A 27,382-nucleotide genomic window follows, 5' to 3' on the forward strand; every position below is an offset into this window, starting at 1 on the left:
ATAATTTTGAGGCTAATGTCGTGGTATCAAATGAACTAACGATATGCTCTTTATGACACTTACCTTAATTGAGTCAAAAAATATTGGGAATTACTCACATCTTATGGATCTCCATTTCTTAAGCCTTAAGAATACACATAACGCGTGTTGTCATCGTTTAATATCATACCACATAATTCCATATGATTCAATACTTCTCCACATGATTCCACATTCATATTTTGTCATTCAGCATTTCTACACAAACTGCTTCATCTATTTTTACTGCAAAATGATAGGAATTGGCCTCACTTTTGGAGGAGAATTTAAATCATTGTGGGGCTCAGATATGCCGTGTCAGGCCGCTTTTTGATTGGTTAGCTTTTTCCGGTGCAGAGCGCAGGGCTGAATCGCCACACAACCACATGAAGAAAAAAAAATGTCTTGCTTGCTTCTTATTGTTCTTCCTAATAAGTCTTGACAAATATGGGGGCATAATCCTAAACGTGATCATGAAATGCTGAACAAAACTAAACCCAGTGTTTACACGGATAAAAACTAAGCAACTTGTCTCGAATATGAATTTAATGTATTTACTGTTAAAAAGCACAACCAAAATTAACACCATGTATAATAAAAACTACAAAGATATCCGGAAGCCAGTGAACGATATGATCATCGATGCAAAAACTCATGAAGTCTGCTTAAATAGAAGGTGAAAGCTTCACAGATCTTTGCTCATCTCCCCAACACACTCAAAATTTTCAATAGCGACTCTTTGACAAGTGACTGAGCAGGCAACAGGGTTAGGTGTGGGCTACTGTGTGCTTGATTAAGCTTACCCTCCGTCTGAATTTTTGGCCACAAACTAAGCATGAAAAAGGTATCTCGCCAGTGTGGACTCTTGAGTGACTTCTTAAGTTTCCCTTCTGAGAGAATTTTTGGCCACACACTGAGCATGAAAAAGGTTTCTCACCAGTGTGGGTTCTTGCGTGACTTTTTAAGTGTGCCTTTTGCCTGAATTTCTGGCCACAAACTGAGCATGAAAAAGGTTTCTCGTCAGTGTGGATTCTTGTGTGACTTTTTAAGTGTCCCTTCTCAGAGAATTTTTGTCCACAAACTGAGCATGAAAAAGGTTTCTCGCCAGTGTGGATTCTTGTGTGACTTTTTAAGACGTTCTTATAAGAGAATCTTTGGCCACAAACTGAGCATGAAAAAGGTTTCTCACCAGTGTGGATTCTTGTGTGAGTTTTCAAGTTTCTTTTCTGAGAGAATGTTTGTCCACAAACTGAGCAGGAGAAAGGTTTCTCGCCAGTGTGGGTTCTTGTGTGCCCATTTAAATAGTCCCTTCGAGAGAATATTTGGCCACAAACTGAACATGAAAAAGGTTTCTCACCAGTGTGGGTTCTTGTATGAAATGTTAGACTTCCCTTCTGAGAGAATTTTTGGCCACAAACTGAGCAGGAAAGGTTTTTCTCTCTTGTGTACATTTTCATGTGTTGTTTCAAAACAGTGTTATTAGCACAACATTTCACACACTGAGAACATTGCCTGTGTTTGTTGTGAGACTCATCACCAGCAGCAGCAGGAACATGTGACGACACATTTAATCTATCTAATGGTGGAGCTGCTCGTGATCCTCCACAGTGGTCTCCATCACCTTCTCTGATCATTGTTTGACTTGAGCTGCAGCTTGGAGGCTCCGCCCCTTTGCTCACCTCCTGTTGACCTTCATCTAAACTCTTCACAGGAACACCAGTCAATGGCATCTTGCAGGTATCCTCCTCCTCCTCCTCTTTAATGTCACAGGACTCCTCAGCCTCCTCTTTACGACAAGGCCGCTCCGGCTCTTCTTCCTCTTTTATGGTGCAAAGAAACTTCTGCTCCATTTGTTCATTGAAGTGATGGACCTCTTTGCCCACATCTTCCTCTTTAATGCAAGTGCGCTCCTGCCGCTTCGGACGAATAGCTTCACTGATGTCTGCAAAACAAGACAAACGCATATGAAAGTTACAGTTGAAAAAAAACTGGTTTAAGTCAAAGTCCCAATGTTTTGTCACACACACACATCTGGGTGTGGTGAAATTTGTCCTCTGCATTTACCCCATACCCGTGTGATTTTGATCCATTCCCTGGGGGAGAGTGAGCAGCAGTGGTGGTGATGCGCTCGGGAATCATTTTGTGATCTAACGCCCCAATTCCAACCCAAACAAACAAACACATATGAAAGTTACAGTTGAAGAGAAACTGGTCAAACCTATACTAGGACATTTTTAATCTGCCCATCACACATGATTTTGATTGAATTCTACTAAACATAAATACTGGAAGAGGATTCACAACAGAAACTAGACGTGTACTAACCTGCTCTGCGTAACACAACATAAGGCTGCAGCCAAAGATGTTCCAGTTGTCGACGACTACGGTCCTTTTCCTTCACGTACTTTGCTGAGGTCCTTGCAGACATTTTCACACTGCAATCACAACACTTGTTCAATGATGTTTGCCTAATAAAAGTGTATCTAGGGCAACGGCGAGCGACCCATTTTTTAAAGTAATGGAATATAGGTTATCCCGTATTTTTGCATTAGTATTTTGTGTTGTGCTAGATCAGAGGCGCCAAACTCATTTCACATTGTTGGCCACACACGGCCTCGGTAGACTTTTGCTTTCCCGCCTTTTCTGGACAGTACAAAACTTTGTTCCCTGGAGAGTGGGCGTTGTTGTTTCATCAGCTGTAGTACCACGTGTACTGACCGCCATTAAACAACCCAAGATCTGCCAATAACAAACCAACTGTAATTCCGCATCTTTGTTCATCGACGGACATCTCAAACAACACGCAACGGATGTCAACTTCAACTTGTTTTGTTTACAACGTGAACTTAAACTAACCCAATACACAAAACGACAGATCGGACCTGTTTTAGCAAACGTAATTACGCGTTACCATCTGGTGGCATTGAGATTTAAAATCGGGAGCATGCCTGCCTGCAACCATCGCTGCTAATCCTCGACTTTGAGTTTTTCCACAGTACAGTATTACTCTTGGTACAGGCAAGAACCAGCACGTGATGATGGCTCATTTGAGATCGAACATTCGTCGAGGATAATCAAGTTAGATATCATAAAGTTAGCACTGTTCTTAAGTATCATGCTAGTGAAAGCGGCCCGCACTTCTGTACTGCAAGCAAGCAGTACTACAAATAAAGTTGCAAACATGATAACTTAGGCCCATTGTCGTAACTTACCTCTTTCGTCGCTACGGTTGTCGTGTAGCTAATGTTACTGATTCGCCACAAAAGTTGCGTGTTTATCTGATGCAGCCGCTCCCGTTTGAGATTTTATACCAAGCGCCGTTTTGTTGTCGTCCCTTTACTTCCTGCTACGTAGCGATGATGTCATTTGAGTGTGGTCCCGGGCGCCCTCTAGCGAAAGACCGTGGGACTTTTAATGTTGTTGCCCAGCAAACAAACCAAGGTGGCATGCAAAAACCTTTCAGCTGCTTATGCGTCATTGGTGCCAGATTCAATAATTTTTATTAGCCAAGTTTGAGCATGCCAAACAAGGAATTTGACTTCGGTACATGTCAGCCTCTGTTCAACATTTAACAACACACAGGACAATTGCGAAAATTAAAAAATATTCTCCAACATCCCCTGATCTTAAATTCCCAGGAGGGCAAGGAAAACTCAAAACTAATTTTAGGGGAAATGAGAAACCTTGAGACCACAGATGGGAGGATCCCTCTTCCAGGATGTCAAGGCTGCAATGGATGCAGAGAGGACACATCGTGGATGAAGCCTTGAAGCTTTCCATCCACGTGCTTCACAGAAAGTTAATCTTGTGAGATTTCATACGCACACTGACGGCCAAAGCCTTCATGGTCAAAATTAGGTCTGGTATTTGTATATGTGATGTTTGATAATTTTGAGGTTAATGTCGTGGTATCAAATGAACTAATAATATGCTGCTGTTTATGATACTTACCTTACCTGTGTCAAAAAATGTTGGGAATTACTCATCTCCTGGATCTCCATTTCTTAAGCCTTAAGAATACACATAATGCGTGTCGTCATTCGTCATCGTTTAATATACCACATAATTCCATATGATTCCACATTCATATTTTGTCATTCAGAATTTCTACACAAATTGCGGAATTGTCATTCCGTATAATTCACTCATTTTATTTAATGATTCCATGGCATTCCACATGCTTTTGTATTTTGTCATTCAGCATTTCTACACAAATTGCTTCATCTATTTTTACTGCAAAATGATAGGAATTGGCCTCAATTTTGGAGGAGAGTTTAAATCATTGTGGAGCTCAGATATGCCGTATCAGGCCGCTTTTTGATTGGTTAGCTTTTTCCGGTGCAGAGCGCAGGGTTGAATCGCCACACAAGCGCAAGAAGAACAAAAAATGTCTTGCTTGCTTCTTATTGGTCTTCCTAACAAGTCTTGACAAATATGGGGCAAAATCCTAAACGTGATCATGAAATGCTGAACAAAACTAAACCCTAAACACTGATACAAACTAAGCAACTTGCCTCGAATATGAATTAAATGTACCGTTTTTTTCCATGTATAATGCGCCCCCATGTATAATACGCACCCTAAAAATGGCATGTTGATGCTGGAAAAAAGCCTGTACACATGTATAATACGCACCCAAATTTTGACTCCTACTTAAGTCCGTAAAGGTAAAATTATTTCAGAAAAAAGATCATCTTTGGGAACAACCGGATGTTATTCTGCCGGTCAGTATCACTGCGCATGCGCGAGCAAACTCAATAGCGAAGAAATGTTTCGGATTTGTGTAGGGTACATTGTGACAGGGAACGAGCAGGTGATCGAGCAAGCGTCTGATACGAGAGCATTGTGTTCGTATGGAGCGTGTTTGAAGTGAACAGCAGAGAAGAAAGCGCATCTGTAATGGCGGCCTCCGTATGATAACCGGATTAAAAAAATAATAATAATAAATAAAAAAAATTGGACCCATGTATAATGCGCCACCCCAGATTTTAGGACAATAAATTTTGCGCATTATACATGGAAAAAAACGGTATTTACTGTTAAAAACCACAACCAAAACCAAAATTAACACTGTATAATAAAAACTACAAAGATCTCCAGAAGCCAGTTAACAATAGCATCATCGATGCAAACACTCATGAAGTCTGCTTAAATAGAAGGTGAAACCTTCACGGATCATTGCTCAATTCCCCAACACACTCGGAATTCTCAATAGAGACTCTTTGGCAAGTGATTGAGCAGGCAACAGAGTTAGGTGTGGGCTACTGTGTGCTTGATTAAGCTTACCTTGTGAGAGAATTTTTGGCCACAAACTGAGCATGAAAAAGGTTTCTCGCCAGTGTGGATTCTTGTGTGACTTTTTAAGTGTCCCTTTTGACAGAATTTCTGGCCACAAACTGAGCATAAAAGGTTTCTCACCAGTGTGGGTTCTTGTGTGCATGATTAAGTTTCGCTTTTCACTGAATTCTTGGCCACAAACTGAGCATGAAAAAGGTTTCTCACCAGTGTGGATTCTTGTGTGCCTTTTTAAGTGTCCCTTATGGCTGAATTTCTGGCCACAAACTGAGCATGAAAAAGGTTTCTCACCAGTGTGGGTTCTTGTATGAAGTGTTAGACTTCCCTTCACTGAAAATCTTTGGCCACAAACTGAGCAGGAAAAAGGTTTCTCACCAGTGTGGGTTCTTGTGTGCATGATTAAGCTTGCCTTGTGAGAGAATTTTTGGCCACAAACTGAGCATGAAAAAGGTTCCTCGCCAGTGTGGATTCTTGTGTGACCTTTTAAGTGTCCCTTTTGACAGAATTTCTGGCCACAAACTGAGCATAAAAAAGGTTTCTCACCAGTGTGGGTTCTTGTGTGCCTTTTTAAGTTTTGCTTTTGACTGAATTTTTGGCCACAAACTGAGCATGAAAAAGGTTTCTCACCAGTGTGGATTCTTGTGTGCCTACTTAAATTTTGCCTCCTAGAGAATTTTTGGCCACAAACTGAGCAGGAAAGGTTTTTCTCTCTTGTGTGCATTTTCATGTGTCGTTTCAAAACACTGTTATTAGCACAACATTTCCCACACTGAGAACATTGCCTGTGTTTGTTTTGAGACTCATCATCATCATCATCAGCAGCAGGAACATGTGACGACACATCTAATCTATCTAATGGTGGAGCTGCTTGTGATCCTCCACAGTGATATCCATCACCTTCTCTGGTCATTGTTTGACTTGAGCTGCAGCTTGGAGGCTCCGCCCCTACGCTCACCTCCTGTTGACCCTCATCTAAACTCTTCACAGGAACACCATTCAATGGCATCTTGCAGGTATCCTCCTCCTCCTTCTCTTTAATGTCACAGGACTCCTCAGCCTCCTCTTTACGACAAGGCCGCTCCGGCTCTTCTTCCTCTTTTATGGTGCAAAGAAACTTCTGCTCCATTTGTTCATTGAAGTGATGGACCTCTTTGCCCACATCTTCCTCTTTAATGCAAGTGCGCTCCGGCCGCTTCGGACGAATAGCTTCACTGATGTCTGCAAAACAAGACAAACACATATGAAAGTTACAGTTGAAAAAAAAACTGGTTTAAGTCAAAGTCCCAATGTTTTGTCACACACACACATCTGGGTGTGGTGAAATTTGTCCTCTGCATTTACCCCCATACCCGTGTGATTTTGATCCATTCCCTGGGGGAGAGTGAGCAGCAGTGGTGGTGATGCGCTCGGGAATCATTTTGTGATCTAACGCCCCAATTCCAACCCAAACAAACAAACACATATGAAAGTTACAGTTGAAGAGAAACTGGTCAAACCTATACTAGGACATTTTTAATCTGCCCATCACACATGATTTTGATTGAATTCTACTAAACATAAATACTGGAAGAGGATTCACAACAGAAACTAGACGTGTACTAACCTGCTCTGCGTAACACAACATTAGGCTGCAGCCAAAGATGTTCCAGTTGTCGACGACTACGGTCCTTTTCCTTCACGTATTTTGCTGAGGTCCTTGCAGACATTTTCACACTGCAATCACAACACTTGTTCAATGATGTTTGGCTAATAAAAGTGTATCTAGGGTAACGGCGAGCGACCCATTTGTTAAAGTAATGGAATATAGGTTATCCCGTATTTTTGCATTAGTATTTTGTGTTGTGCTAGATCAGAGGCGCCAAACTCATTTCACATTGTTGGCCACACACGGCCTAGGTAGACTTTTGCTTTCCCGCCTTTTCTGGACAGTACAAAACTTTGTTCCCTGGAGAGTGGGCGTTGTTGTTTCATCAGCTGTAGTACCACGTGTACTGACCGCCATTAAACAACCCAAGATCTTGCCAATAACGAACCAACTGTAACCCCACATCTTTGTTTGTTCAGCGACGGACATCTCAAACAACACGCAACGGATGTCAACTTCAACTGGTTTTGTTTACAACGTGAGCTTAAACTAACCCAATACACAAAACGACACATCGGACCTGTTTTAGCAAACGTGCTTACGCGTTACCATCTGGTGGCATTGAGATTTAAAAGCGGGAGCATGCCTGCCTGCAAGCATCACTGCTAATCCTCGACTTTGAGTTTTTCCACAGTACAGTATTACTCTTGGTACAGGCAAGAACCAGCACGTGATGATGGCTCATTTGAGATCGAACATTCGTCGAGGATAATCAAGTTAGATATCATAAAGTTAGCACTGTTCTTAAGTATCATGCTAGTGAAAGCGGCCCGCACTTCTGTACTGCAACCAAGCAGTCCAACAAACAACGTTGCAAACATGATAACTTGGGTTCCATTGTCGTAACTTACCTCTTTCGTCGTTGCGGTCGTCGTGTAGCTGATCTGATTCACCACATAAATTGCGTGTTTCTCTGATGCAGCCGAATGGAAGGCGACACACTTCCGTTTGAGTTTTTATACCAAGCGCGGTTTTGTTGTCGTCGCTTTATTTCCTGTCACGTACTGACGATGTCATTTGAGTGAGGTCCCTGCTGCCCTCTAGCGAAGGACCGTGGGATGTTTATTGTTGTTGTTGCCCAGCAAACAAGCCGAATGGAAGGCGATACGGCTCCTCTTCCGCAAAATGGGAATGCTGCATTTACGTACACTTAGAAGTATCCGACTTTCTTTGTCTGGGTTCATTCATTCAGACATTCATTCGTTCAATCATATCGACTCAAAACAATTCTACAGCAGTGGTCTTCACTTTCTTATCAAATGTAATGATTTGACCTAACGTGAGTCATTCAGCATAAAGTATGATTGACTGGCTTTGTTTGCGTTCAAGTAAAACAATGTTAAAGTCGACAAATCAAGTGTAATACAGCGACATACATCTGATTTGCGTCTTTTTTTTTTTTTTTTTTTTTACAAATGTATTGAATGCCATATGTTAAATCCAAAGAATCTGGCGTTGAATTATTTATTAGCATTTTAACTCCATGTAAAAATCACGAGGTTGTTGTCATGGATGTATATTTGTTTAGTAGTGTTGTACGGTTGGGCACTCGCTATCTGTCAATAATATGCACGCATGCGCATACACCCAAAGCCAGCAGCTGAACCTTGTGTCAAAACATAGGGGGAAATCGGCAGCGGGCAGCAGATCTGGGGCTAGCTTAAATTTGCGTGGGAGTGTTTATAAAACCAGAGTTATCAATAACGCACACATACCATGACCGAACAATCAGCCCTACTTCTTCGAAAACAACTTGCAGGTAAAATGTTTATCGCTATAGGAAAGTAGTCGAATGTAAAGTTTACGTAGCTAAGAGCTACGTTTGTGTTTTAGCCATGCAAAGCTATCAGGTTAAGACTAGAAAGGTAAATTTAACGCGCTGGCCGATGGTTGCAGCGACGCATACAATTGTAGCTATTGGCGTCTGTTGAGAAAATGAAATTCTAGTCAACATCGGCTGAATAATGATTTAGGAAACAAACAGAATCCCAATGTAGTCTTGCTAACGGGCTAGCGACTTCGTCACTAGTAGCTGACAGAACAAAGGAATTGTCAGTACAGGGAACGATCAACTTTGATCATGTTTTCGTAACATAGGATGACAAATCATTGCGTTTCTAAATGTAGAACTTTGTAGTGTCAATTTTTCAAAAGATATTAACCAATTATTTAGGTGCGTGTGTGTGTGCGCGCGCGTGTGTGCACGCGCAACAATTGCTTTGGTCTTTTTTTTTTTCAAAGTTAAACAGTATACGTATTTGCAAATGTCATAATCACTCTGCTTTCACAAAGGACTAGAGGGAATCACTTTTGAAGGCTTTAAATAGGAGGATTTGGATACTTAAATTTAACCTTAGATTATTGCTAGTCCTCAACTTCAATTAATAGACTACTAATTTGAATGTCAATTATTTGTTGATAATTTTGATATGTGTGTGTGTGTGTGTGTGTGTGTGTGTGTGTGTGTGTGTGTGTGTGTGTGTGTGTGTGTGTGTGTGTGTGTGTGTGTGTGTGTGTGTGTGTGTGTGTGTGTGTGTGTGTGTGTACTGTCCCTTTCAAAAATTGGCAGCAAGCTCAATTCCTTTGTTTTTGTTGTATACGGAAGCCATTTGAGTGAGTCTTTTACATCTCTATGGAGATATCCTGGCTCACCCTTTCAGAATTACTCTAATTACACAGCCTTTTAAAGATTATGCCACATCGTTTCAATCAGATTCACGTCTGGACTACAACTAAACTGGTTCTGACTGAATGCAGATCATGCTTTCCCTTTGGTTAAGATTACAAAGATAAGAACATTAAGTGGACACTTGAGTCTAGTCTAGTGTGATTGGACTGCTGTACTCAAAATTGCAAATGCAAAACAATAAAGCCAGTCCCAGATGTACCTTTCCCCTACTGCAATACCACCAACAAGCTTACTTTTGTTAATGAAAAATATAGTCTATTACATTTGATGGGGTTAATTTAAGCTGTTCTTGTATTTGTCAGCCAACCATTCTCATAAGGGATGATTGAAAGGTAAACACCATAACTTAGCCTTGCCTGATTCTTAATCATAATCAAAAGCCACTCGTTGTGCAAGTTGACCCACTTCAGATAATGACAGAGGTGTCTGCCATTTTTACAACTGTCCTAAATGTGTTGTTTATCTGGAATATTCATTTAAAACATCCCTGGTCTCTTATTTCAGAGCTCAACAAGAACCCCGTGGAGGGCTTTTCGGCAGGTCTAATAGATGACGACGACATATATAAATGGGAAGTTGTGATCATTGGTCCCCAAGATACCCTTTTGTAAGCCATCACTTCCAAGACACCTTTGCCATTATTTTCTTCAAACCATTTAACTTTGTCCTCTTGTCTTTTGCAGCGAAGGAGGTTTTTTTAAAGCGCATTTAACCTTCCCGTATGACTATCCTCTTCGACCGCCAAAGATGAAGTTCATCACTGAAATCTGGCACCCGAACGGTAAATGCTCAGTAGACCCAAATGCACACTAACATTAGATGATATCATCCCACTAAAGCTTTTAAGTCAACCTTACACAGACTGTTTCGATGTGTGTACCCGATCCAAACAGTTGCAAAAAATGGGGACGTGTGCATCTCCATTCTGCATGAGCCCGGAGAGGATAAGTTTGGCTATGAGAAACCCGAAGAGCGCTGGCTACCCATCCACACGGTTGAGACAATCATGATTAGCGTCATCTCCATGTTGGCAGACCCCAACAGCGATTCGCCAGCTAATGTAGATGCTGCGGTGAGTTGAACTGTGTACACTCCTCACACTGGGAATGGAATCTTCCCTTTGCTTTGAGTCATCCTCGGCATTGCCATGTCATTAAACTTGTTTCGTTCACAGAAAGAGTGGCGGGAGGACCCGAACGGTGAATTCAAGAGAAAAGTGGCTCGTTGTGTAAGAAAAAGTCAAGAGATGGCCTATGACTAGAAGCGTTGTGAAGTCCAGGGTAAGAATGAAAAAATGTTAGTTACTTTTTTTTTTGTTTTGTTTGTAGTTAAATTGATTCTCCCTCGATTGTGCCATTTAAAACTAATCGTCGCTCGATGAAAACCATGTCATGCTTCACGTTTTGTAAAACTTAGAGGTGGGCACTCTGTCCCAGGGACGGAACGGTCCATCTGACCTGGACAGATGCCCATTTTGCCGACAAAGGACAGGGGAGGAGAAATTTTAATTTAAAAAAGGACGGACTGAGGACTGACATAAGTGGGTTTTCACCCATCCCTGTAATCCTCTCCCAAGGGCCATTCCGACTGATCGTTTTAGCACACCAATGTGGAAGTCTGCCAAAGATAGGGGTTTCCATTTCTCGCATGTGTCGTACATTCAGACCGAATGTGAATGTTAAAATAAAAAATACAAGTTTGGTTCTTAATGCTGGAAGTGGCAAAGGAGACTGAATTCAAGTGTTTTTTCTAAAACCCCATTTATGAGAGAACATTGACAGTAATACAATCAACTCTTTTCAGTTAGAGTCTAACAGGGGTGTCAAACTCATTTTTTTCGCGGGCCACATTGTAGTCATAGCTTCTTTCGGAGGGCCATTATGACTGTCAACCCAAATAAATGTATGAGCACCTCACATTATATACAGTAAAAGCTACAAAACAAACTGACAAATAACTCGTTTTCAAATCATACGAGTAAAAACTGGTCAAATATTTAAAAAAAAAAAAGATATTATTAAAAGTGAAGACAATTTGCAATTCTAGTCATGACACACAAATTTGATGCACAATTTGTCTTCGCGGGCCACATAAAATGATGTGGCGGGCCGGATCTGGCCCCCGGGCCTTGAGTTTGACACCTGTGATTTAGAGCCTTCAATCAATCACATGTTTTGGAATGAGGGAGGAAACCAGAGTTCCAAGTTTTTATAATTAAAAATATGACATGTAAAATCCTTGTGTGATGTAACTAAGGACATGATTGTAATTTGTCTTCCCCCCCTCCCCACTTTAAGGAAAAACCTCCAGAGGGAAATGTTCCGACTTGTTTTGCAAGACAAAAGGACTTGGTTGACCTTCAACCTGGTTTCTGCAATCGGTTGTCGTTTGTCACAAGAAGAGCAAATTTGAGAACACTACCAGCGAAATTCCCTTTCTTCCTACCTGGAATTGTATATTTAATTTTATTTATTTTGGAAAACTAATGATGTAAAATATGTCACTACTGTAAATGAACTTGCTTTTTTTAATCCGCTGCTGAACAGTTTCTACTTTATACGACCAGGTTTCTTATGCAATTTAGTGGTGGATTGAGTCGAACAAATGAAATCCTTTACGTCACTCCCTTGCCCAATCAGCTACATACTGTACAAGTCAGCCCATCATAAATGTGATTGTGGTTTTCAACACCGTCATTGATTCTCTGTTGCCTTTTATTGGCTTAACTTCTTTTAAAAAGCGATCATATTTTTTGTGGCACTTAAACACGTTTCTTTTTTTTTTTGCCACCTACTAGCGTTTGCTATCTATGCGAGGGTCTAGCAATGGCTCAAACGTGCATGATCCCTTTAAACTCTCTTGTTGCAATTTGTTGTGGTGAACGGAATGGCTTACTCTGCTTTGGGAGCCACCATCCCCTCATATATTGACTTTCACATGCATGGTGAACATTAACACGAGGTTTGTGCCAACTTCTCAGGATTAAACTTGTAATGTTGCAATTAGCAATTGGTGGGATGGACTTCCTCATGGCCGTTCTTAGTCAATTAAGATTTCTTTCAACTACCGCAACCAAAAACGATCCATAGAGGAAGGTGGAGAAAGGTCTTCAAGCTGTGATAATTCTTGTGCGTTTTGCTGTGACATCTGAATTTACCTCAATTTGGTTGTCGAGTTCTCAATGCGGGGATGTTTCGGGGCTCCATTGTTGACTCGGATTAGCTGTTAGTATGTTGTTGCACATCGGGTGTTCTCTGTGGGTAATATGTTTCATATTTGTTTGAGTTTAGAAATGCTGATGACTGTAGGGAGATTGACAGGTTAAACCTTCCATCTTCATTTTATTCCCGGTGCACATTTAGCCAACATGTATCACGTTAAGGTTAGGATCTGGGCTGTTTTTTTTTTTCTCGTGTGAAGTTGACACAAACACTTTTTGTCATTGGATAAAGACACCATCCTGTTTACTCCTTTTACTTAGAAAACAAAAACAAAACTGCTGTTTCCCCCTAAATAATAAACTTGCCAATGACTAAGCCATGGCATCAATACCAATATGAACTGATTTTTAACACATCCAAGCAGAATTGAATGAGTTGATCATGTCACTGCTGTCAATGTTTTACGTCAGAATTTTCTGACCTACTCCGACCGGTGTTCACTGTATTTGCACAGATTTGGTGCGTCCTTCAAATGTCATCAAGCAATACGTGTAGAAAATGGTGTCCAGGTAATCCACCCTCTAACGTTGCTACTACTTGTTTTGTTTTCCATTTTGTGTCAATGCAATGTATATTGGACATGATGCTCAATAAAATATGTAAAATGAGTGTTTTTTCTTGAAACCTTTGGATGAGGCTTTGCCTTGCATTATTCCTAGTACTGTTGAAAAAGAGAAACAATTCGTTCAACTGTAAACATTGCATTGTCATTTCCAACACTTGACAAAATAACTCGTAGAATAGATTAGTAGCAAGTGTGAGACTTTGACATACAGGTAGGAGGTTTTCCCCCCACGCTAGCAATATTTTCAAGAAAAATGTTATTCAAGATGTTATTTGTCAGTAATTTTATGTCTCAATATTGCAGGATATCAACTCAAATACCATTTTCAATATTATTGTGATTATTTGTGTTACAAATGTTGATGCTTTGCAAGATGATGCAATGACGTCTGGGGGGAATGCAGGACTATAAACTGGGTATTAATATTTTCTATTCAATCATATTTCAATTTTAATTTGAAACGACATTGAATGTGTTTTAGTTACTAACTTCTTTATTCTGGGACTAAAAATAGTTTCTGATTTTGCCAATGCAATTAAATGCTGAAAATCCTTTCAAAACTATTCTCAACAAGCAAATTCCTAGTATGTCACAATAGAGCTTGTTTAAATGTACTTTCAGATTAATAGCATAGATTATTACGTGATGCCCTATTACATAGTTATTGAGCACGCGTTTACACTTGGTTAATGTTAGCATAGCCTCGTGAATCAGCAAGCAGTCATTTTGTGAGGATGAATTGTACCATTGATGGAAACTGTATAAAAGGTAATACAGTATTTTGTCAAAACGAGTGAAATGTTATGACTACAATTGTCAAACGTGGATTTAACGCTGTCTTAAAGCTCTCTTTAATACGAGCTGTCCTCAAGTTAGCAAATTAACCCTTTACCAGCGTTAACATGCTAGCACAACCCGTTTCATTCAAATATGTGGCTTACTACTTAGTTGACACCAACAAATTGTAATTGTGAAAAAAAAAATATTTGTAACGTTGCAGTGTTTGGAAAGGCCATTCATGCACTTTCACGAATTGGAGATGAGCTGTGGTTGGATCCCACCGTCAAAGGGGTGAGTGCTGCTCCTTAACAGTTAGCTTGTCTCATCTTTTTCCTCCAAGTTTATTTTTATTTAAATTATCATTATTTTAACAGCTCGCTCTGAGATCAGTGAATTCCTCTCAGTCTGCATATGGCTGCTTCTTATTCTCATCGATGTTCTTCCACAACTACAGCCTGGCATCAGAGCAGACGAGTGAATTGATTAAATGCAAGCTTTACGTGAAGGTAACGCAATTACGCGAGAGAATCGATCGAAAACAAATTCATATATTCCCCCCCCCCCCCCCCCCCCACCAAGACTAAAACAAATTCTATGTTGTTTTTCATTTGCTCTGAAGTCTTTGCTACCACTTTTCCGATGTTTGACTTCTATCGAACGAAATGTGGAGCGATGTCAGATCTCATTGAGTACTCCCAATGACAAAATAATGATAAAGTTCGTCTGTCGGCACGGTAGGATCTCGTCTCTTATATACCGCAATTAAAGGTTTTCACCACGAGGTGGCAGTGTTTTCTTGTAAAGCATCTCTTGTTCCCTAGGCATCACCAAAACCCATAACCTGTGTTACCAGGAGAGTGCAGCTCTGCGGGCAGTGTTTGATTCACATCTCTGTCCCAATGTGCTAAAGGGTCCTGCCAGGCAAGGCATACATACATGTTTTTCTCAGATTACAACTAACAAATTCCACTCGTATGACACCAAATAATAACCAATCTAATATGGGAGTAAAGTCATTATTAAAGTCATTATTGTATAGAAGGGGCAAAAACTAGTTCACTGTGTCGTTTGTAATAACCATTGCAAAAGTGGCTATCCCCTGAGATGGATAAAAATGAGCATCTTAATTCATATCCCTCAAACACATTATTAATCCCAAATGCCGTGTTTAGACGCGTGGGGGCACAAAGAACATAGGCCACAAAGACCATATTGCAAAAAGCATTTTTGAGTTGACTTTTAGAGAATCCAAATGGGAAGTCGTAATTGAATTATCTGTGGTGGTCAGTAACAGCATTAAGCAAAATGTCCAAAGCTGTGGCATTTATAATAAGTTTCTTCTGCCCTTCTCTGCAGGCTTCTTGCAAATATGGTGATGCACTTCCAAAGATCCCAGGAGGAAGTCACCCTCTCCATAAGTCCTCTCCAAGTCATTCTGAGAAATTACCATGATGGAAGAAATGGTGAGCTAATGTTACATTTTGTGCTCTATCTCTGGCCCTCTCGACTAAGCCGAATTGTAACGTGATCACTTTCTGATGACCTCGTGAGAGATTCGATTGACACAAAAGCCCGACTGCCACCCACTGTGCTTCTGTCACAGATCACATGAAGATGATGTTCACTGAGATGTCCTTACACCCCGACGAGTTTGACAATTTTCTGTGCGGAGGGGACTCGGCCATAACCTTCTGTCTGAAGGAGCTGAGGGTAACGTGGCTATTTGCGGACGCCCGTCACATGAGAGAGAGAGAGAGAGAGAGAGAGAGAGAGAGAGAGAGAGAGAGAGAGAGAGAGAGAGAGAGAGAGAGAGAGAGAGAGAATGTTTGGGTGCGGGTGGGGTATGTGCATGTGATTGGCTCGCATTCTGAAAATCTGGACACTGTTTGTTCCAGTCTCTCTTTGTACGCTGCCCCTTTTGACATTTAACTTATTTCAGTGGTAGATAGATAGATAGATAGATAGATAGATAGATAGATAGATAGATAGATAGATAGATAGATAGATAGATAGATAGATAGATAGATAGATAGATAGATAGAACCTTCTGTTTTGTGTCTTTCTTTTTCTCTATGTCAGATTCATCACATATAACGACAAGCTCTCGAATGACATATATCTCCATCTTTTTAAGGGTCTGCTGTCCTTTGCGGAGATGCACTGCCTACCAGTTTCCGTGCAGTTTGGTGCTGCAGGAATGTAAGTCTCAAGACAAACGCATTGCAACACACATTTAAATACACTCTGGCTAAATCATAATGGATGTAATTCTTAGAACGGCCATTGCCCCGTCCGTGTCTGTAGGCCTGTGTGCTTTTCTGTGGCGGACACGGTCCTGGAGGCCACTGTGGTGTTGTCTACTTTGACAGAAAGTGGAGCCCATTCCCAGTCCCAACCAACAAATATCCCAGACCCAACTTCACAGACCAGGTAACCTCACTCGAAGAGATGCAGCCGTGAACCTCTCTGTGCGACGGAAAATTTGTGGTACTTAAAAGTGATTACGCTCATTCTGGTCCTGGTCTGCTGCGATTGCGTATTAGCAGGTTTAATTGACTCTTTCCACCTGAGCCGCTCTCCTGGCACTCACTCCTACTTGGCTCTCATTGGCTCCTTTTAGCTTCTTAAGTTGGTGTCGTGTGACAGTCAGTCTTGCGTCTGTGACTGAGACATGTGGGGCACATTGAGGGACCTGTGGTGTCAGGTTCACTTGACTGCATGTACCATAATCCCTCACTCTGATTTCCACTGGATTTACACTCCAGGACACATGAAACATGTATGAGTTGACAGGCACACAGATGTTGCAGCTAGAGATCAACCCTCGAATCATCACGCTGGCATGGAAGTGGTCGCATCCAGCCAGGGTAGCCCCATCAACCCATCAACTCCTCTGGTGGAGCTTCACAAGCGCACCCTTCTTACACTTGGCACCCCCGATGCGACTGCGAGTGGCGCATCCTCAATGGTAAATGTTCCCAACAGCATATGAGCGAAAAATGCAGCATATTTAACCATGCACGAAAAATCAAATGTAAATTGTGTCTCATCTGGTTTTGGCTCATATTGCGATTGGGGGCCACAATTTAGGACTCTGGTGGTAGAGGGGCTGCCATGTGTGAATGACTCAACTGTTGTAAAGTGCCTTGAGTACCTTGAAACTACAAATAAATTAATACTATAATTTCATAATAATTGCTGCATCATATGGGTTTTACCATGCTTTGCAGACTTAACAGGTGTGTTAGTACAAAGTCTTGTTGGGTTAGTTATTAAGGAGGCAAACAAGGTGACATAAGATATTCCACATCCCATCCAGACAACAGGATTGCAATCTCTCTCTCTTTCTTTAATACTGATTTCTTTATAACTCATTTGCATTAGTTGGATTCGCTAACTCACTTTTGCTTCCAAAGGTTTGCTCCCTCCTGTTCCGGGCTTTGTCATCAGAGCAGAATGATGAGAGAGCAACTGTTCTGGCTTGTGACAGCGACATGGAGGAGGAAGATGGAGACAATAGAAGGACCCCCCAGTATTAGTGGTCATCTGGACTTACTTACATCTGGACTTACTTTGTCTACTTGTTCACAGTCCTCATTTATCTAATTCTTAAGAGGATGTATTGGGTTATTTATTGCATCTGTAATTCAAATCATTTAACAGGAAAATGAAATGTTTAGCATATGAGTTGGTCTGCAAATGAATTGCATCAGTCATTTCATACAAGAGAATAATAAATACTATCTTTATTTAAATATTGTACAGCAGATCTGCATTGAAGTGTACACTCAAAATATACAGACATGCTCTTGCTTGTCTGGAGGACAACGAAGAAATTCTTCTCGGTGGAAGTAGTCTGGAGTAGCCGTACCACCCAACCAGGAAATTGCCGAGTCACGTTAAGATTGCCCTCAGACACGTAATAATGCTTTCCAATATAGCATTCCATGCTTTTCTCTGACTCCCTTTTGTCTTCCAATGTTCTCTTAATTAAATAAACAGTTCTTTAGTGCAATCTTGTAAACTGGAATCTTATATGGATGGCTTTATCACTGTCACTCAGAGCTTGTGACTGACTTGAGCAAAATAATTTCAGCAAAGTATAGGTAAAACTAATTTTCAAGACTGCGGGACAAGATGGGGACATTTTAACTCATGGCTACTTGCAGTTTGAGCTCACCAACTGGCACACTGTGAGGAATTTAAAGAATTATGTTTGCCAGTATCAACATTGGATACAAGGCACATCATTACCAAACTACGGAAAATTATTAGACTAAAAAGGTGTGGTCGTCACGATACACAATATGTGATGCATATAAAAAGAAGCAGCATCTTATGGTGCTCCAGCAACAAATCAAAAATGCCAATTATGTTTTGAGTCGGTTTAAGGTAAACTATTTGGTTAAAGTAAAAAAAAAAAATACACTTTCTCTTCAGCTTTTGTGCGTTGAAAGCCGCCACACGATTTTTGCCCTGCAGCGCCTTCGGCATTCACATCCTCTTACATATTTGTCACAATTTCACAGCAGCCATGAGATTAAAGGGAAACCACCTCCTTGATGGACTATAACGTACGCATGTCGGAACCTTGCAGTGTTAAATGTTACAAATACAAAAGGTGGCTGCTTCTTCACAAAATCAGATTGTTTCAACCTCAATCTGGAAGGAAGGGTTAGGGCAAATAGTTACAACAACCAAAATATCTGCTCCCTGCATCCATGGACAAATTTGCTACTAAAAGCAACACTAGTGATGGGAAAAATAAAGCTTCATTTTTGCTTCATGAACCAGTTGTACTTTTGGACTCACTGTAATTGACCCTAGATTCCACTAAAGCAGTGCTTGTCAATTTTGTTATTTCATTATTATATTTTACACCCTCTGACCAACTCTCCTTAGTGATTACATTTGTCGATAAAATTGTAATAAGTACACCTCTGCATAACATTGTAAGGGGGTTTAAAAAATGTCATCAGTGTGCTATGGTGAACAGAGTGACATCTCAATGTCTCAATAAGCACAACAACTGGTTCATGAAGCATCTTGAAACTTCATTTTCCCAACAGTACACAAATCCCACCCTAACACATTCATTTAACCAGCCTATAGAGTGCAAGCTCCTTTCTCAACACGACTGAGGAAGTGCATCCTTTCCTTCTGGCAGCCCAGAACAAAGCTGCTCTAACATTTACAAGAGTGGAACAACTCAACTGAATGGACATGCCCTCCCTGTTTGCCCAACACTCGAAAACGTTCAATCGTGTGAAAGCTTCTATTGCTGGCAAACACCCAGGGACCATTGCGGTTTGCAAAGTTGCTGCTTTTTCTTTCAGGACCTGCTGCTGTTTTTACATCCACCTGGTCATCTTATGTTTGGGTGTAAAGAACAGCTGCAGCATGCTGGGAGGGGGGGGGGGGGGATGAACATCTGATGTCATCCTGAGTCCTCCATCCTGTCCAGCAGGAGTCCAAGCAGTCCATCCAGTCACAGCCTTATGTTGAACCTAGTCAGTGTATTCTGCTACTATGGACAACAGCACTGTGATATCATCTGGCTTTCCTCCTGGATACACACAGCAAAAATATTCATGCAAAATTAAAAACGTACTCATCAAATTCAATTGTAATCACATAAAACTAGACGCAGGGCCACAAAATGTGTCATCAATTAATGATATTTTTCATCCTGAAAACGACATGACATAATCCCATTACTGTGTGTCCACAGTAGGCTGGTCCACAGCTATGGTTTGTGTGGCATTTTGTTACGGATGCACTCACCTCGAACGTTGAGTCCGTTGTCACAGGCAAACTGTGCAAAAGGTGACATGTAGTGGGGGTCGTAGGCCAGGTCGTGAGCCTGCTCTGCAATACTGCGGGCAGTCTGCTGAATGCTCTCATAGTTGGCGCTCTGAACACAAAGGGAAACCAAGAATTAGAGGCGGGGCCTCTTTATCCTCTTGCGGAAGTTCAGGCTTCTCACCTTGAGTTTCTTCAGCTCCTGCAGGATCATGTAATCAGGCATGTTGTCGAAGAGGCCATCGGTGGCGGTGAGGATGATGTCGCCCAGCTGAACGTCAAAGGACGAGCTGTCAGCCGCATCTGGGCTGCAGAGGGGCGCACACACAGAAACGGCTAAGTCAGGCAGGGGAAAACAGTGCGTTGCTAATTTATTTTCAGTGTTCAGTTATTGCTCTTTTTTTACATCATAATCATCACAGCCAAAACCGATGGTAAATATTCATCATACATGACCCTTCTGTTTAGCCACGCCGCTGCCAGCATGTTGTGGGTCAGGACATGCAGAGCACATGGTCCTGCTAGCAACTTTCGCCGCCGACGTTTCAAAATTTAGAAAGACTCACGAAAATGGCAATCAATGAGCTGCTTTTGACCAAATTATTTTGCAGCTCTAACAGCATGAAGATTGCAAGGAATTGCATGTTTTCTTCCATTTCCTGGTTGGAGCTCTGCATGCCGCCCTTTTCATTTCTGCCCAATGGGGGGCACCGGTCATCACACGCGTCGATGACAGAATAAAGTTCACTTGCAAAAGAGTACAGAGTAAATACGAACTGCACCAAGTGGAAAACAAAATGAGTCTGCTTTTGTTTCAGACAAAACAAGCAGAGCAAACGGCTTTCCTGGTGTGAACACACCCTTGCAAAAACTTTTGTCTCAAACAGATTATGACGAACTGCTGTCATTATATTTCACTACTAACTAATCATCAAAAAAACTCTCCAAATACAGCATCAAAATAACGCAAAAGTAACTGCTCCAGGACCGCCGTCCCCCATTCTCCTCCGTGCATAACTGTTAACTGAGAATTGGGGGTAGGGTGGGTCACTGAAGGCAAATAGGCGGGACTTTAACAGACAATGTAAGCAGCCAGTTAGTTCTATTGTGCCCTACTTAGAAGTCTCCCTCTAAATAGAAGAGAAGAGCTCATTACCGGCGATAGCCAGCATTAGCGGTGATTGAAACCTTGACTTTTCCACGGTAAACTGGTAATCAGCCCATGCCTAATGGGAGGTCAGACGTTACAGTGTCAAAATCCTGATGTCACCAAATTGCACAATTGAGCCGGTGTGAAGGCCAAACCATTAAAGCGAGATCAAGTGTCTGGTGTGCCAGCGCTTAGGAGAGCCTTTAAGTTTCAGAATCCGATCTGCCGCTTTTCCACTAGCCGCAAAGCACGCTATGCTTGCCACTACACGGCCTCTCTTGCTTTTTCCACAACAGATTACAACAGGCGCGTTGTGGGATCAACTGAACTGTGCGAACCCGCGTGTCATAACATTTAACAAGTGGCGTGTCTCTGCCACTGTTTTTGGAGCGATTCAAAATGAGGATTGCCGGTGCATGATGTGGCGACGCAACGGTCGGGCAAGCCGAATGGTGAGCCTCTGTCCTGCTGCTGGAAATCTCCCATTCTAAAGAATGAGTCCCACCAAGCAAGCGGTGCGTGTGCTCATGAAAATATTCACCATTAATGATCAAAAATACATCCATCAGTAAATATGAAATGTATAATATGATTCAGCGTTGCTGTCAAACATTACGGTGTTTATTGTAGGTACTGTGCTTGGTTAGTTATGTTACTTTTGGTAAAGGACAGTTCCTAGCTGCATGACGGCCGGTGCTTTAAAACCACCTCTGAGATGGCTCGAAAAAAACTGTTCTATTGTAACTGCTCAGCCCCGAAAAGTCCAAAGCCCATCCAAAGCCCACCCAGGTGTGCACGCAGGTAGCAAATGTTTTTTTCGTCCAGGTTTGTTCTAGATCGCAAACGTTCGCCAACAATCTTAATGTTCAGGTTTTTTTATATGAAAGCGAGGAAAACACACTGTCACTCAAATGGACGCCGTAGGCTGTAGGGCACAAGGAAGCAAAATGTAAAGACCATATCGCAACTTAAGTGATAAAAAAAAAAGTTACGCCTTCGCAAGGGGAAGACATTTGTGTCTAAACAGTCAGCCTGATTTTAGGCTGGATTGGTTGTGAACTTGGCCTGCCAGCCTTTAATCGCCCAGACTTTGACCCAGTGAAAGGGAAAGCTTGGCGATCATCCAAAGCCTGCTCGGCAGGCAAACGAGAGACAGCAGTCCATGGACCCTGGCACTCTGATACTACAGTACATTGACTAATGAGGAACAAACTTGTTTTGCTAAGCACTGGTCAGAAAGAACACAGGAGAAACGTACACAAACGACTGTAAGCTCGTGTATAATAATCAAAAGACGAAATTGGACATTTTTGTGGGAATTTGTTATTGTTATAAATGCAAATTGCAGTTTCAGTTATTTTTATTTATTTATTTAAAAACCATCTACCATAGGCTGACAGACTAACCTTAATACTAGCTTTGGCTGATTTGGCTGGTATGCTTTTATGCTAGGCTTAAGGCTACATCTACAATGACCAAGGGCAAAGGTATTTCGTATATTATTTCTATGTTTTGAATTCATTGATTAACTACTGTTGGGATTTTTGCCACAGGTGCACTTCTTTGGGCATACCTGTCACTGAGGACGGCCCCCTCGGCCTCGGGAGGAGCGATGGACAGTTGGAAGGGCGTGTTGAAGTAATGCTGCTGCTCATCGGAGCGGTGGACCACCTCCCCCCCACGAACCACCAGGAAGCCAGAGTCCCCCAAGTTGGCTGTGTGCAGCTGATGACTCTGGCGGTCCAACACCACAATGCAGGCTGTGCTACTGCCTGCAGAAACACAAACACACATACCAAGAAAAGATAGTTACAATGCAAATATCACAACATGATCTGTATTTGATGTCTTAATTAAGATTTTTTGCAGTTTCTATGCAAGTACTAAATGTTTAGTATAATGCGGAAGTGTGTTTTTGCCTTTTGTTTTTATAATTGTTACTTAACCAAGATTTTTCTTAATACCCGATTATTTGATAAAATTTTCAGTAAGATATCCTATGACCAAAATATTTATTAGCAGTAACTGTGGAGAGAGAAAAAAAAACAGCCTACTAACCAACCAAAACCAAGCTTTTTTTTTCTTCTTCCAAAACTGCAGCTTTGGCTATTCTTTAACATTGCAATGCAACTCCTTGTCCAGAAAAGGGTTTCACTGTTATAAACTTTAGCAACACTAATCAGTCCAATGTGAGAATGTGGTGGTTCCACTATTCTAGAGATCCGATGAAACACGAGTCTGTGGTGGAGACAAACAAAGCCACACCCCTTTGGTGACTCATTGACGAACACGCTGAAATGTGTTTTCTGGGAACAACCTTCAAAAAGCACTTATGACTCACTCCCGCATTCTCTTTCCAACCACAATACAAGGCACACTGTCGCCCAAAAAAACATTGAACAGCACAAGACTGCCCATGTGAAAATGGGGTGGAAAAGTACTACTATTCAACATCCGACATTACATGTTTTGACACAAATCTGTCAGGAAGCGGCAACTGTGGACGTCAACTTGAACAAGGACATGGAACAGGTCATGTCAGACTGAAAAAAATCTTCCCCACCATCTAAACCTTTGTCTTTAAATAAGATTTGCTGGAAGGCAGAGAATATGTAGTAGTTAGGAATTTATACAAAGAGGACAAAGCGGATTTGTGCAAAAAACACAAAGTTTGAACCATCTTAAAGGCTGCTAAAAAAAAAAAGACCCTCTCATCTAATTTGACCTGACTTATTTGCTTTACATGGATTAGTAGCATAACTAGAAAATCAATTTTTGAAAAAAATCTCCAGTTTGATACATTTTGTGGAAACATTTGCAAGGACGCTGCTATTGTTGCAATGCATTCTGGGTAGCGAAGCTGCTGCTCTCTAGTATTGTCTTGACTTTGGTCATTTTCATTTGTTTTTGGCGACCCTATGCCGCTTGCTTCCACAGAGAGAAGACTTGCTAGGCATCAGGGAGTCCATTCTCGGTTGTTTTTCGCCAAGTTTCACAGTTTGGGGAGATAAGATTTGATCTTACGACCAAATCCATCCTACACAGCAAACATGTCATTACATTGACGGATCCCTTTCAGAGGACTCTGAGATGTTCATCACTGCCTTGAGTTTGTGTGCTTCCGCTCACCCAGCAGCGGCACTTTGTTCTGCAGCAGCTCATAATAGCTGGTGGTGAGGACTCCGACGGGGCTGCTGGGAACAAAGCGGCCCTCCTTCACCAGGCGCTCGCACGTCTTCATCAAAGTGCTGGAGAACTGCGACGGGTCCACGCCGTAGTCTCGCCAGCCTCCTACTCCGTCAGCCACACCTACAGTCACACGCACGCACAGATGTCAACTCATTATCTGGCTAGACTTGAGAAAATATTGTGAGACTAAATCTTGGTGAACATCTAGTTTTCTTGTAAACCTTGCATGTTTGTCACCTCATCAATCAACAATTCATGTTTTCTTTACACTTGTGTGACAAACAATACTTAAGCAATTATCTGAACCATTAATACATGTCTTATTATATTTGAGTCTCAAACAGATTGATTCAGTTTCCATATTTCATAATTTGATCTAAAAAGTGTCCAATAAAAACAGTGGATTGGTTGAACTTGAGAGGCTCCACTGAATTACTATGTTTGAGGCTCACAGTTTTCTTAGAAGGAAAAGAGAGGATGGAGTTTTGTTACACCCAAAAGTGACTTCTCTGACCATACATGGAGGGCTCTCAAGTCTGCTCAGAGTTTGCCAGAAACAGACAGTGGTCTGTTTTACAACAAAGTGCCAAAAACAACACATCTTGCTGAGAGGACCTCTTGACTCTCAACTTGTCTTGTGTAGTGAGCAACTCATTGTTGAAGCAAGACAGATTTGCAGGCTAGGGGAGGGGGGTTGGGGACTCTCTGGATTAAACCCAAGGTTCACAGAGGTGGTTATGATACACACTCAGTATCAAGACGGCATAATCCTTTGACCAAGTATACTATTTTATTTTTTAATAGAAACAATCTGCAGGTTCAAGTTCAGCTCTCCAATCGTACGACTGCATCTGCCTTCATGGTGCTACTTGGTCCAATGTAGGCTGCATCTTCACAAAAACATTAGCGATCTTTGTTTTTTTCATATGATTGCTGAAGGTTAACACAGTTGTTGGTATTCCCATTGTTCTCTCGTCCCCCTGCTAGGTGCTCAACAACTCTATCCTGTTTACTCGTGGTAACAACTCTTTCCCTCAAAACGGTCTCGCCACCTCAACCCAAACGGAATGTGGGACAAAAACATTTATCACGTGAATTTAAAAGCATTTTACTTGGGGTTTCGCTTCACTTGTTTTGGCATCTTATTCCATTTGCGTGCAGCATAAGTTATATGCCGCTTCACCATGTTTGCTTTGGACTCTGGACTCCACTAAGTGTACACATTTTTTATCTTTACCCATGTTGGAACATATTAGTTTGGGGTATGTGCACATGGCTCAATAGAGGTTGGAAATCACTGATGTAAATTGCAATTGTAATTCCAAAGTGACAAGCTTTGTGAGATCAGATCGTTCAGTGGGCCAATCCGGTCTGGTATGATTTTGCAGGTGACAAAAGGTTCCGTGGGTTGTGCTCTTGATTTCCACATGGATTTTTGAAACAACTCCAACATACGTGCTGGATTATTGTAAAGCGTTCGTGGCGTAGCAAAGTCGTACAGACAGAAAGGAAGGAAGACAATGCAGCCCGTGACTCACCCAAAACATCGGCAGATTTGTGTCGGGCGATGAAGCATGCGTCGTCCCCATAGCACATTCCTTTCTTCAGAATGCCTTTACGGAAATCCTTGCCGAAGCCGCAGCTCGCTGTCACCAGGCTGTAGTCGCGGCCGTCCGTCTGAGAGAGTCCGCCGATGACAGCTCTGGCAACCAGTCTCCCGTACGACAGCACGGACAACATTCCCCACGAAGCAGCTGCCAACCTCGGAGGCGGCCAAGCCAAGCTAGCGGTCGCGCTAGCTTAGCTTCGACGTTAGCTCACGAATGTTGACCTGTTGGAGGCTGCTGGAGATGCGAGCTGCACGCGTGGAGAACAAATAAAGCGGAGAGAATGAGCTCGGTGTGGCGGCGCTTTCCTCCCGCGACGAGAACGCAAAGGGAATCACAGGAAAGCGCTGTCCTTTCCGCCCAAAAAGTGCTGCCCGTCGTTGGCCGCCGCAGCCATGGTACTACTTGTGTCTTTGAAGACGTTAGACACAGTGTATGCAGCTGCTTTGTGGCCTCGCGCACACAGCTCAGCCCACGCGGTCTTGTGACTTCTTTGACGTCATCATCCTTACGCAACCTTCCATGCCATATTAGGAGTCATTACAGCCGCATTATTTTTTGAGCTTGTCGGATTCTGCGTTGTCCAAAGTTCGGCTTGGGGGGCATTTGCTTTTATTCCTTTTTTTTTTCCTTCTTTTATTATTATTAATTAATTAAAACTAAAGTTACTCAAGTTGACTCACTCTTTAGTCTATTAATTCAGCACCAGACCTCAGTTTAGAGGACAGCCCCCCGCGCTCACGTCTCAGGTGCTGCCTCCATCTGAAGTGGACAAATCAGATAACAGAGTTGGACAACCCCAACAATATCAAATCAAACCAGTAATCTATTATTCAAACCAGAAGTGGTGCAAAAACTATTTGTGCATTATTAATCAGCAATCCTTCATAATGGGCACCTTAAAAACAATTCAATATACTTGTACTATATCTTTCCACGTCACACTCCGCATTAGTTTGTCGTTCAGACCAGGGGTCCCCAACCCCCGGTCCGCGGACCGGTACCGGTCCGTGGGTTACTTGGTACCGGGCCGCCAAGTGGGTGAAACAGCAATGTGTTAGGTTAGACAAACTCATGAACTTTTTCAAGTTCAGATATATGTAAATCCTCTTATTATTTTATATATAAACATGACTGCTCAATCAAGAGCACAGACACAGCTAGGGGCGGTAACCTCCCAATACACATAGGTACCAAATGGTCCGGTGACGCTTTCCCGCCTTTTCCAGACAGTATAAAACCTTCTGACCTGGAGAATGGGGGTTGTTGTTTCATCTGCTGCCATGCCTCATGTACTGGCCGCCATTAAACAACCCAAGATCTTGCCAATAAAGAACCAACTGTTACTCCACATCTTTGTTTTCCTGGCTCAACAACGGACATCTCAAACAACACGCAACAGTATCAAAACTCAAGGCCCA

The 27,382-nt window shown here is 41.9% G+C and overlaps 4 protein-coding genes and 1 pseudogene across 5 annotated transcripts in view; 2 read left to right on the forward strand and 3 right to left on the reverse strand.

Annotated features, from left to right (window-relative positions):
• LOC119127745 (gastrula zinc finger protein XlCGF8.2DB-like) overlaps nt 1-7,908 on the reverse strand; it is a 235,055-nt gene extending 227,147 nt beyond the window's left edge. Inside the window, exons 1-3 of the mRNA XM_037259846.1 lie at nt 7,897-7,908; nt 6,612-6,621; nt 3,231-3,308 (exon numbers count right to left, since the gene is read on the reverse strand). The gene's annotated coding sequence lies outside the window, so the exon portion shown is untranslated. The remainder of the gene's footprint in view (nt 1-3,230; nt 3,309-6,611; nt 6,622-7,896) is intronic.
• On the reverse strand, nt 5,111-6,527 carry LOC119127743 (annotated as a pseudogene).
• Nucleotides 7,909-8,557: 649 nt separating the features above from the next.
• LOC119127755 (ubiquitin-conjugating enzyme E2 G1-like) lies at nt 8,558-13,477 on the forward strand. Of its 2 annotated transcripts, none has more exons than XM_037259860.1 (6): nt 8,558-8,717; nt 10,152-10,254; nt 10,331-10,428; nt 10,541-10,719; nt 10,822-10,927; nt 11,939-13,477. In XM_037259860.1, exons 1-5 carry the CDS (start codon nt 8,675-8,677, stop codon nt 10,906-10,908), a joined length of 510 nt encoding a protein of 169 aa, XP_037115755.1. In that variant the 5' UTR covers nt 8,558-8,674; the 3' UTR covers nt 10,909-10,927; nt 11,939-13,477. The 2 variants fall into 2 exon arrangements, with proteins under 2 accessions (XP_037115755.1, XP_037115756.1); XM_037259861.1 differs by having other exon boundaries at nt 11,945-13,477.
• On the forward strand, nt 13,015-18,637 carry rad9b (RAD9 checkpoint clamp component B). Its single transcript, XM_037259403.1, has 11 exons — nt 13,015-13,029; nt 14,382-14,504; nt 14,588-14,719; nt 14,833-14,947; nt 15,035-15,134; nt 15,570-15,676; nt 15,817-15,923; nt 16,348-16,412; nt 16,518-16,643; nt 17,007-17,181; nt 17,630-18,637. Exons 1-11 carry the CDS (start codon nt 13,015-13,017, stop codon nt 17,750-17,752), a joined length of 1,188 nt encoding a protein of 395 aa, XP_037115298.1. The 3' UTR covers nt 17,753-18,637.
• On the reverse strand, nt 17,945-26,459 carry pptc7a (protein phosphatase targeting COQ7 a). The gene is made up of 6 exons (XM_037259855.1): nt 25,893-26,459; nt 24,295-24,474; nt 22,739-22,937; nt 20,200-20,323; nt 19,998-20,127; nt 17,945-19,779 (listed from the first exon to the last, which is right to left on the reverse strand). Exons 1-6 carry the CDS (start codon nt 26,092-26,094, stop codon nt 19,721-19,723), a joined length of 894 nt encoding a protein of 297 aa, XP_037115750.1. The 5' UTR covers nt 26,095-26,459; the 3' UTR covers nt 17,945-19,720.
• Nucleotides 26,460-27,382: the final 923 nt, after the last annotated feature.

The sequence above is a fragment of the Syngnathus acus genome, chromosome 9 (genome assembly GCF_901709675.1).
Source record: "Syngnathus acus chromosome 9, fSynAcu1.2, whole genome shotgun sequence".
NCBI classification, from domain to species: Eukaryota; Metazoa; Chordata; class Actinopteri; order Syngnathiformes; family Syngnathidae; genus Syngnathus; species Syngnathus acus.

Coding starts and splice junctions, on each gene's coding strand:
- LOC119127755 (XM_037259860.1), top strand. CDS start 8,675: ATGACCGAACAATCAGCCCTACTTCTTCGAAAACAACTTGCAG. Junction 8,718..10,151: donor TCTTCGAAAACAACTTGCAG/GTAAAATGTTTA, acceptor CTCTTATTTCAG/AGCTCAACAAGAACCCCGTG. Junction 10,255..10,330: donor GGTCCCCAAGATACCCTTTT/GTAAGCCATCAC, acceptor TGTCTTTTGCAG/CGAAGGAGGTTTTTTTAAAG.
- rad9b (XM_037259403.1), top strand. Junction 16,413..16,517: donor CAGTTTGGTGCTGCAGGAAT/GTAAGTCTCAAG, acceptor CCGTGTCTGTAG/GCCTGTGTGCTTTTCTGTGG. Junction 17,182..17,629: donor CGAGTGGCGCATCCTCAATG/GTAAATGTTCCC, acceptor TTGCTTCCAAAG/GTTTGCTCCCTCCTGTTCCG.
- pptc7a (XM_037259855.1), bottom strand. CDS start 26,094: ATGTTGTCCGTGCTGTCGTACGGGAGACTGGTTGCCAGAGCTGTCATC. Junction 20,128..20,199: donor AGGAGCTGAAGAAACTCAAG/GTGAGAAGCCTG, acceptor CTTTGTGTTCAG/AGCGCCAACTATGAGAGCAT. Junction 19,780..19,997: donor CAACGGACTCAACGTTCGAG/GTGAGTGCATCC, acceptor GTGTGTATCCAG/GAGGAAAGCCAGATGATATC.